This window comes from Olea europaea, chromosome 14, assembly GCF_002742605.1.
Source record: "Olea europaea var. sylvestris chromosome 14, O_europaea_v1, whole genome shotgun sequence".
NCBI classification, from domain to species: domain Eukaryota; kingdom Viridiplantae; phylum Streptophyta; class Magnoliopsida; order Lamiales; family Oleaceae; genus Olea; species Olea europaea.
In genome coordinates this window covers 440,497-451,878 of record NC_036250.1, presented here as the reverse complement: position 1 = coordinate 451,878, position 11,382 = coordinate 440,497, and the positions used below count along the sequence as shown (strand labels likewise).

Genomic DNA, 11,382 nt, shown 5'->3' with positions numbered 1-11,382 from the left:
TTTAAAATTTCCATATTGATCTTGAAACTTTCAATAGCTTTCAAATCGGACCTCGAACTTCAATAATATTTCAAAATTGGTCCTTCTTAAGTTTTGAAAATATTTGATTTAGTTCTTAAACTTTTGATAAGTTGAATTTTACTTCCAAAACTTGTGATTTTCCTTCAACTGCTCTCTTAAATGCTTATCATTAATCCTTGCAATTCACAAAAGGATTATGCTACTTGTACATAAAAATTGTACATAAGAGATTACATAAATTGATGTAGAGGAAAAAAATTGGATGAAAAAGTTTACAGCATTCTAAATTGGAAAATGATAGAATAACATATAACATATAGCAAAGTCCTTCACAAAACGACGATGACTAGTTAGCGACTCATATGCTTTGTGTAGATTTGTTTGATTGTTTTAGCCCCGTTTGGCCCCCATTTTCTAGAAATGAAAAGGGTCGGAATAGTATTTTTTTGAAAAATGAGTGGTTGAAAAAGAAAGAAAATTTTTTGATTTACGTATAATATTATTTTATGAAAAATTGTGTGGTTGAAAAATATGAGAGAGAAAAATGAAATGTAATGTAATGACATTTAATGGGGGCCAAACGGAGGCTTAATATCCCAATTTTATTTATTTCTCCAATCAAATTTCAAACTAGTAATCCTAGTTCAATTGAAGAATTGTTGATAAGGATCATGCTACACGCACAAATTTTCTTATTCACTGCTTACAATAAAGGTGGGAATCACAAGTCGATATTTTTTAAAGTCACATGATTCATTAATTTTAAACTCACGTGAGTGCATTTTCCAGAAACCTCAATTATCTAATTACACTATTCCTCTCTCTCTCTCACACCCAATGACAGAGCTAACCACCAGCACCACCGTGTCTTCTCAAACTCCGCCGTCACCACCGCAACCGCTCATCCCTAACCTCCCAGATGACATCTCACTCCATATCCTGGCCAAAGTCCCCCGCTCTCACCACCCATATCTTTCCTTGGTGTCGAAATCCTGGCACTCTACTATATCCTCCCCCGTACTTTTCAACACCCGATCTGCTCTCGGCACCACCCAGACTTCCCTTTACCTCAATCTCCGCATAAACTCATCCTTCCACTGGTATTCCCTGAAACCCAAAGATAAAAACCTTATCCTTCTCCCTTCTATCCCATCCGATTTGGGCCGCCAGCCAATTGGGTCTTCCTTCTGCGTCCTAGGCCCGAAAATCTACATTATCGGTGGCTCCATTCATGATATTCCGTCGAATAATGTGTGGGTTTATGATTGTCGATTCAATAAGTGGGAAATGGGCCCCAAGATGCGGGTGGCCAGGGAATTCGCCGCCGCTGGGACATGGAATGGAAAAACCTATGTTATGGGAGGGTGCGTAGTTGATAATTGGGCCCGTTCGATGAACTGGGCTGAGGTTTTTGACCCAAAAATCGAGTCTTGGGTCCGGGTGCCGAGCCCAATTGAGGTGAGGGACAAGTGGATGCACGCGAGCGCCGTGATTGGGAATAGGATTTACGCGATGGCAGATAGGGGTGGGGTAGTGTACAATGCCGAGTCCGGGCAGTGGGGGAATGTTCCAAAGAGGCTTGACTTGGGGTGGAGGGGTCGAGCCACTGTGGTGGGTAATGTCTTGTATTGCTATGATTATTTGGGCAAGATTCGAGGGTATGATGTGGAGAAGGATGCTTGGAAGGAGTTGAAGGGGGTCGAAAAGGATTTGCCCAAGTTTTTGTGTGGTGCAACAATGGTGAATTTGGATGAGAAGTTGGGCGTGGTGTGGGAAGGGAAGGGGAGCGGAAAGGAGGTGGAGATTATGTGTGCAGAGATCGAGGTAAAGAAGGATGCAGACGGTGATTTGAGAGGGACTATTTTGTGGTCTGATGTGATTCTTGTTGCTCCTAATGGGGCTTCAATTGTGCAATGCTTGGCCGTTGAGTTCTGATGCTTTGAACCAACTAGTGACTGCATATTTAGTATGTTATCTGGTTCTTTTCAATTTTTGCTGTTGAAAGAATTGCTCTATGTATTGAATGCTATTATGGTGTAAAATTTGAAATAATCATGTATATGGTTGAAATTGAAACTGTGTTACTATGTGCTTGTCTGGTAGGATTTTGATAATTGATTTTTTGACCGTTAGAGATAAAGTGATCGTATCTGTAAGAGAAGAATTCAAAAATGACGACCGTGATAGTGAAATAACGGACAAAAGTTGGTGAAAATTAGATTTTTAGTAGATTTTGATAAAAGTTGATAAAATATGTTGTCGAAAAGTTGATAAAAGTTATACATCCCTTGAAATGCGGTTGAAATTGAGTTTGAGGAATGGCGGCCAAAAAGGACCTTTGTCTGGTTCTGCAGGGAGGAAAATTTGATGCATAATGTAGCGGTCATGAATGTGAATGCTTCTATGCAAAGTTGACGAGATTGTAGCAGTTAGTTCTTGAAGTAAATTCTTGGGGTCATAGGATATAAGGTGAGAATGTGGGGGGTGTTGCACATGAATTATATTGGACAAAAATTAAATTGAACATATTTGTTCATGTCTGAACAAAAGTTAAATTGAAGGCAGGATGAGGTGTTCTTGTCTTTTTAAGAGTGTACGAGGAATTGTAGAACGGCTAATTAGTAATTATTGCTGTAAACTCAAGGTGGTCGGCACTTATAAAAGATTTCTAAATCACGATTTTTCCTCTAATATATGAATTTCAATCTTTGAATATGAAAATTTTGGGGTAATTGTTGCAATCTGTAAATTCTTTGAACGGCTTCTGTCCAGTTTTCAAGAGCAACTAGTACAAACGACTTCTTCACCATCTGTGCATAGCTGATTAATATCACTCGCATGTAGCAAATATCATAATGTTAAGCTTCTCAGATTCTCTTCTGATACGTGCTTCACAGGTACTGGACTGTATCATAGAACTTACAGATGTGGTACAATGAAGCTGGATCTCTGGTGGTGGTGGTGGTGGTGGATATTGATAACAAATGGTGGTATGTGTCGGGTGGTAGTTTGAGTAATCATAAAGAAATAGTATAATATAACCCAATAAATGCCTTCTCTGATCTGGTTTGCAGCTAGTTGGCTGGCCAAATATTGGCTCTTTACAGATTTATCATGGTGCACTCAAAAAAAAGTTTCATTGAACTTTCTACGCGTGCAAGAAATTACACAAGTCCATATAAACAAGGAAGACAAGAATTTGAAGCAAGACGAATTCGAATAATTACTTATGTGAGACATGACAACGGCTAAATAATCCCTAATTTCTGGGAAATGATCGAAACAGGGAAATGTTGTCGTAACTCCGCCAAAATCAGGCCTTCATACAGCAGCTGAAGCAGCTCAGAATGCTCTTCCTTGCCTGTGACACACAATGGCAGAGAGTTTACGATAAAATCTTATCTCGATCAGGCTGTAAATTCAAATACGAGCTCCAAAAATAATCACGAAAAATCATCCTAGGAATGCTGGTCAGTATGCTGATCAAGAAGTGAGAGCTTTTCTTGTTAAAAATACATGACTGCCAACCATAGAGAAGACAATAAGGAATGAAATAGTCCGTGTAGTGTTGACAGCATTAGCTCGTTTGCTGCGGGTAAAAATGAACCTTCAGATAATTTCATCCAATGCGGGAATGTATCTCACAGACCTTCGACAACTATTCATTTAAAAGAGTTTTTATAGCCAAAGTCACATGTAAATCAAAAAAGAATGTCATATAAGCTCATGATATTGTAGTCAGAAATCAAAATCGTGGTCGATCTTTCTCAAGCTATCAAATCAGCAAGGGTTTGCTTCTTTATGAGATTACTTTGTTGAATGGGCATATCCTGAAATTCAGACGAGCCCATTCCATTTCTTTTTATTCTCTTCATTTAGTTCTGCCGAATGCCTAAGCAGATCACTTACCATTCTTTAGCTGGCAAACAGAGAAAGAAGAATATTTTTGCGACCAGGTGCTTTTCCATACGATCAATTGAATATTGGAAAAAGACTTGAATTCACTGATCTAAAAAGACTGTCTACACAAAAGTAAGTTGCATCATAATTCTAATATTATAATTTTGACTTACATTATTATTGCATGTGCACCACCTGTATATGCATGTGGGTCCAGAAAAATAAAGACTCTCTCCAACTTTGCAAGGACAAAATTTGCTGTCATTCCGAAAAGTCTATTTCACTCAAGTTTTTCCACATTTCACGTGCTAAGTTACTTATCCAAGGACTACATTACATCCAGTCTATGATTATTTACCACATGATAACATCATCTGCAGGCCCAACCAAGATAAAGATAATCGTTTATGAACCTTGTCTAGACTGATAGACGTGTCATTTATTTGCTATAGCACTTTGGCCTTAAAGCACTGTATTCGATTCACACTTCGGAAGACACGTGATCACAACCTTAAGTTTTCGACTGAATTTAAGATTTTAGATCAATTAGTACTTCCACGGGCCACAGATGACAAAGTTTGGGAAAACTGCCATAGTTTTTCTTCGAATCAACAGAATAAACCAGAGAAGAAGATGCCATATTTATTCTCCTCGATTCAAAGTCGAGCCAAGAATAGAGTAGTCAGCATTTCACTAAATTGGGAAGGTAACTAATCAGAATATTTTCACTTTACAAGGTTCTATCATAAATTCCGTTTGCCACCTACCTGCTAGCCTGTGAATCCACTCATTGATAAAAACTAAACAATCCTAACCACATGTATCCCACTATATACTTTTAGTAGCTGTCCCAACTAATAACTATCAACTACTTGCACAATGTAACATATCAATACAGACTATACAGTAGTATATCCCAATGACTCGTAGTTAATCCCGTAAACATAAACATAGTTAAAAGAAAGTGTACTAGAGATACTGAAGAACTCACCGCTGGAGGGTGGTTTTGATCATAGTCCTGGTGATCATCATTGTGGGCAGTTTTTGCATTTCTCGTGGTTGAAGAGATGAGCTCTTCCTCATTTCCGAGACTAGCTCTTGATGGATCCCTCTTGTTTTGCTTCCTCATTTCTCTGATTTTTGAAAAATCCATGGAGTAGTCGGGCAACGGACCCTTTTGGTCCCAGTCCCCAAATTGTGGGACAGACAACCATGGTTCATTCCTCTATACAAGAAAAAATTAGGATTAATTTACACTTCGAAAGTGTACGAGTACAACGTGGATATGCATATGGCAATTCAACATTAGACTAATGACAACAAATAAGTCTTATTTCCAATAAGTTTGGAGTGGTCTTCCTTCTCCATTTTACTTTTGCAATATCGTCCAAAACTAGAAAGGAAAAGAGAAGGCAGAAAATGATAATGTCATAACAGTTTTTATCCTCTGGCTGCCTGAACGATTTCACATATTAAATGGTGGATCATATCAAGCAAAAACTAATTTAAAACGGATGTTAGGAAAAAAAAAAAGAAAAAGAAAGAAAAGAAATAAGTTATGGTCTAAATATTCAAGGACTCATTTTCAATGGTTATCCTTTAAAAGACTATTGCATTTTCAAAGTAGCTTACATAAAAAAATTGACAGCTCACAAGCTGAATGTTTTTCAAAGAAAACAGTCCTTTTTCAAATAAAGAACAGCAAAACAATCTTCTCACAATTTCAACAGCAATTAATACAATTTTTTATTTTTTTTTTGTTTTTTTGGTGGATCCATAAAATTTTTTTTTTTTTTTTTTTTTTTTTTTTTTTTTGGTGGATCCAGGTATAGTTGGACTATTGACCATAGGAATTCAAAAATTTGACTAGTTAATATGTGAAAATCCATTATAATCAGGTTAAAAAATTATAATTCAATTTGTTTGAAGCCTGATCATTTCAGGGACAGCATTTATATTCAAGAATAAGAACACTGAATCAATAGAGCACAAAAAGAAAGCAAGAAAGCTTAATTTTGATTAATTTCTGTAAAGATTGTCATAAGATAAAGAATAATTGATCCAGCAGAAACTCAACAAAACATTCATTTTCTTGGTATCTTCACAAGTTACCATATGAAAAATTCCAGATGATTCAGAACAGATTATCAAGGCCATGAAACAAGATTTGAACTTTTTTCTTCTTTAATGTTGTTTCCTCTAATCCAATTTACCAAAATCAAGAATGAAAACTACAAACCCAGAAAATTCTGCACAGACCTTCAACGCCATGTTCTATAAGTAGCAGTGGACTCGACTGGAAGACGAGATTTTAACTTCTCTTTCATCTAATCCAATTTACAAAGGTACCAAGAGAACACATGGAAAGATATTTCAAGAATGAAAACTACAATAACAATCAGGGATAAGTTTTTACCTCCTTGCGATCTTCCATATGGTTTCAGTGAAAGAAAATCTTGGATTTTCTTGAATATACAGAGTTACAGACGCTTTTTCTCTAAAAATGGACTCTGAACTTGAGTGATAATTTTCTCTTATAAAAATGAGGAATTGAGTAAATACACGGAACTGCCACACGGTTATTGGCTTTTCTGCACCACTGGCAGTGACTTGCGTTCTTGGGAAAGCGGTCTGGGTTAGGACCCAAACACAGAATGCATGTTTTGTACGAGTTGACGTAGGCAGCCTCATATCACAGTTTTATATACCGTGTTATAAGTCCCTGTGTTTGATTAAGATAATTCTAGTAGATTTGATGCAGATTAATAGAATTTATGATTGAAAAATTGAGAATTCCACAAAATATAATGTTATAATTACTTGTTGACTTTGACTTAAATTATAATAATCTTTTTAGCTAAATTAAATTGGGGTAAATAACAATAAAATTATGAATGGCAAAATTCTGCCGTTCTATCTTGACATTTTTGTTTTTTCAAAGTTAATTAGTATGTTAAAAGCTAACAACAAATAAATATGTAGGGTGAGAAATAGAAATATTTTAATCCTTGTTCCACAAGGACGGCGGACGATCACAGGGTTTTTCGACGAAAATCCCTCTAAATACTGTACTTGTAATTTAATTGAAAAAAATAAAATAAAAAAATACACCGAAACTAAATTTTTCTAGACCGTAACATCCCTTCAACCACTTATGGTGTATTTCCCTTTCTATGCATAAACAAGCTTACATAAGGCAAGGGCATTTTCGAAGAGCGGCATGCTTTTCAAATTAATTTCTTATCGTAAATAATTTTTTTTTCTTTTTTAATATTATACAATACTATCTAATTTACATATTCAAAACCTACAACTAGGATATGTCGTTGTATTCGATTAAATTGTTCAGGTGATTTTTACCATGTATTCATGTCTAAATAATTATAAATGGATTATAGTTCAATTTAACCATTAAAACATGATCATGACCTACCTTCTTTAGCCTTTAGGTTTTGGGTTGCATCTAGCATTGCAAAACCAGAAAAGAGTAAATACATGGACCAAAATGTCTAAATGGTTCATGTTTGGCTAAGTTTAAAAACTTTTTATAAATTTACTCATTAGTAACTATTTATATTTTAAAATAAATAATTTTGTATTGATCGAAACTAAAGATAAGTAAATTACTTAATTTTGGAAGTAAGATTACTTAATTTTTTTTGAAAAAATGAACTTTATTTTTTGAAAGTTTTAAAAAAAATGGAACCTTTCGAGATATAAGTGTACTTCCAATTTATTTATTTTTTTATTTTTTTACACTTAGCTAAATGTGTCCCATCCTGTTTACGATTTGAGACCTTGAATCTTCTAGTATTTTGCTAGGAAGAACCACAAATTTGATAAATTATCAAGTTTTTAAACTCAAAGTTTTAAAACAATTATTTTTGGATCACATAAAATAATTTATTATTCACAAAATTACAATCTCATGTATAGACACACATAAGAAACATACATTAAGAGAATGTTCGACAAGTATTTATAAGCGATTTTGTTTGTACAAAGATGGGAAACGACTTGTTTGGCACTTTGGCAGATCAGTTGGGAAGCTCTTGAGCACTGGTCAGTTTGGGACACAATCTGCGGTTTAACCTGTCTGCAGCTTGAGGGGCCAATGTGTAGACTCCAAGTTTTAATCACTGTAAGGTAGATATCTGGATATCACCAAAAAAAAAAAATAATAATAAATAAATAAATAAAATATATATATATATATATATATTCCGTCTCCATAATTATATTCTCCTTTTAGGTTCAAATTTTAATTTAGTTTATAGATACCATGATACTTTAACATTATTTTATAATTGATGACATATAAAATTGTATTTAATATTACAAAGTTGTTCACGTATGCTTGATTATAACCTTAAATTTTTTATTATAATAATTAAGTTAATCTTGTTTATTAATAAGTTGAATTTATGTTATTATAGTTTTTCAAAGCATACTATGAAAAACTTATCGATTATCGTCGAAAGAACAAAAGCTATCATCACAAATCGGATTCAAAAAGGATATTAATATTGAAGTCACATATTCAAGAACTTAATATCCGAACTTCGGAGCAAGATAATAATACTTTGATTTTCGGTAATGAATGCTTAAGGTTAAAATCATTCTATGCATTAAGAACAACTTTGTGCATTGAAAGTCATTCTAATGCAATTATTTGATCAAATATAAAAAATGACTTTTAAAAATGATATTTGAATTTGAAAAATATCTTTTATTTTGAAAAGTTAGTTAAAAATACTCTCCAAGAGTTCATGCATTTCAAAACCTTTGAATTGGAATAAACAAGACCAAAATGTAAAAAGATCAAAACTGTCGGGTGATTGACCGGCCGGAAGAGACAGTCGATCGAAAGTTTCCAATGGTCCAAAATTTGATCATTCTAACATCTGATTTTTACCGAACAAACAGTTATATTGGTTATCTGAAGAAAAGGCGATCGACTGATGAGTCATCTGAACTTACAAATTTTTTGACGTTTTGAACTCTAAAAATACCCTCACTTCTTGCGTTCATTATAACATTCTTCAAGAACATTAAAATAAGGAATATTTGAGCAAAATTCTTTAAGCTTTCATCTTATTTAATTTTTCAAATATTTACTTTGAAAACTTTTGATTGATTGAATCCACTTTTGAAAATCATTTTTTCATCAAAGTTTTCTCACCTGACACTTGAGTCTCAGATATTGTTATTTATTTAAGTGTTGGCCTATTTCTCTCTTGTACTTAATTTGTTTATATTACTCTTTAAATTTATGGGTCATATTGAGATCCTGTAAAGTTTAATAGTTTATAAGAATTGGTGCTCCTTATTTGTAAGTCACCGAAAGTTTAGTAAATGATTAGATTGCACTATAAATTGATCAATCTAGTGAAAACGGTTTTGCTCGTGCCGAAGAGATTGGTAATGGAAGGCGTAAATTATTGATTTGGATCGAACCTCCACTATTTTTTGAAAAAGGTTTTTAAAAACTAATTCATCCCCTCTTGATTAGTTATTCTCGAGCTTTCAGAAGTAAACATGATTAGGAGTAAATCTAATCCAATAATTTATATTATTGGAGAATTATCTAATCGAAGTGAAGAATAGCATCTGGAATAATTAGAATTTATAATTAATTTTAAGACTTGTTCTATTATGTGTCAACTGTCAATCATGTGCCTTTTTTTTCACATTTACACTAAAATTTCCACTAGGAACATTCACTGCTAATATATTATATTGTAATCAATTAAATCATTTTTGTCTTACTTTTAATTAGGAATACTAGCTCTAACTTTTCCTTCATCGTATACAAAAACAACTAGAAATGTTTTAAAAAATAGCAAGGACACTTGTATAAAGAGTTACACAGCCTATTTTATTTCTAAAGATGTCGTAACCATCTAATTCACGTTTCTTTTCATTATCCATATCCCTATGATTTGAGCTATTACCCTTTAATAACTTATATCGTCTCAAGCATTTAACTTTTTTTCACTTGGAATGAACATATTATTATACATTACCAACCATCTGTATGTTAAAAATCAATGATGTGTAAAGTTCTTGAAATTGAACACATTATTTTCAATAATCACTGCTCGTAGCTATCGATGCAATGGACGCTATAAAATAAAAATTCTTTTATTTTTAGTGCTTTCAACCGTCTTCGTCTCATCGATATATTTGTAATTTGCTAACTTAACGAGTTAAACTTGAACTCATTTGGTTTATAATATATGTGAATACCATTATAAAAGGTTGTAATAATTTTTACCATGTTTAAGTTCAAAGAACACCTAAAATTGTCTTAATAAAAAGTTAAAAAGTCAACTTGATAAACCAATAGATGTGAAAAATAATATAAAATGCTATATTGTTGTCGAAATTTGACTCATATTCAAGCTAATCAAACCACTTTATATACTTAAATGCAACCAATAATGACCTTTGAAGTCATGAATTGGGACTATCTTCTATGTAGGGGCAAAGGCAACATTTTGGTGTAGACACAAATTTTGCATTGCAAAATGCCACACAAACATGATTGTTAAAGGGGATTCCTAAGTTTCGATCTTCGTTTTACTTGGCAAATGTAAATTATATTTACCTTTCTAATTTTGCTTAACTAGGTCTACTTCAGACGTTACTCGACCATCATATATGTATATAGTTTGTTATGATCGAGCATTTGAGTTGGAGTTTTTATAACTATAAAAATTGGAGAATCTAATTATTCTTTACTCTAAATTTGTGTATCCATATTTTTGGTGCATAATATTGTAAAATTAATATGAACTCATATTATACAAAAATATATTGTATTGTTAGAAAAACAGTTTAAATATTGGAATTCAAATTGGCCACAATTTTTAGAAATACTTGGAATCTCATTGAATAAATCCAATTTGATGAAAGGAAGTTTGTTTCCGAGTCCACACATTTGTATGGTATACATACAAGTTTACTATTCTTGAAAAAAAGTCTTCTAATAACACCAAATCTTGAATATGGGGAAAATCCCTAGTAGCAAATTGCAATTCAACCACTTAAAATGAGCATGTTGATCGATAATTTTCGTGTGATAGAAAATGAAAATTGTTCATAACTCTCTTAAATTATCATTTGATCATTACATATATCTATACTTTTATAAAAGTAGGTTTTGTTTCTCAACTTCAAGATATTAAAAAAAACATGGTGGTGAGATCTGCTTTACGTGGGTTATGACGATTTAACAAAGATTTAGACGACTTGTGTTATGTGGGCCATGACGATTTAACAAATAGCGAGACGATTTGATTAAATAAAGCTTGATTGTGTAACTATAATGAAAACTTGAGTGATAACTATTTTCTTTTTGAAGATCGGAAAGACGTGAGAATCAATAGTGTAATTTTCCCACCAATGTGTCTAAACGTGGCATGAGAAAATGAGAGGATGAAATCAATTGTGTTTGGG

The 11,382-nt window shown here is 33.2% G+C and overlaps 2 protein-coding genes across 2 annotated transcripts; one reads left to right on the top strand and one right to left on the bottom strand.

Moving 5' to 3' along the window:
* Positions 1-785: 785 nt before the first annotated feature.
* On the top strand, positions 786-3,165 carry LOC111408673 (F-box/kelch-repeat protein SKIP6). The gene is made up of 2 exons (XM_023038408.1): positions 786-1,987; positions 2,919-3,165. The coding sequence occupies exon 1, from the start codon at positions 859-861 to the stop codon at positions 1,954-1,956; it is 1,098 nt and encodes a 365-aa protein (XP_022894176.1). The 5' UTR covers positions 786-858; the 3' UTR covers positions 1,957-1,987; positions 2,919-3,165.
* LOC111408674 lies at positions 3,036-6,573 on the bottom strand. The gene is made up of 3 exons (XM_023038409.1): positions 6,338-6,573; positions 4,913-5,146; positions 3,036-3,382 (listed from the first exon to the last, which is right to left on the bottom strand). The coding sequence occupies exons 1-3, from the start codon at positions 6,353-6,355 to the stop codon at positions 3,335-3,337; spliced, it is 300 nt and encodes a 99-aa protein (XP_022894177.1). The 5' UTR covers positions 6,356-6,573; the 3' UTR covers positions 3,036-3,334.
* Positions 6,574-11,382: the final 4,809 nt, after the last annotated feature.

Bases quoted from the DNA above. Each gene is read 5' to 3' on its own strand.
- LOC111408673 (XM_023038408.1), top strand. From the start codon at position 859: ATGACAGAGCTAACCACCAGCACCACCGTGTCTTCTCAAACTCCGCCG.
- LOC111408674 (XM_023038409.1), bottom strand. The intron at 3,383-4,912 runs GTGAGTTCTTCA...TGTGTGTCACAG, and splicing joins ATCAAAACCACCCTCCAGCG to GCAAGGAAGAGCATTCTGAG.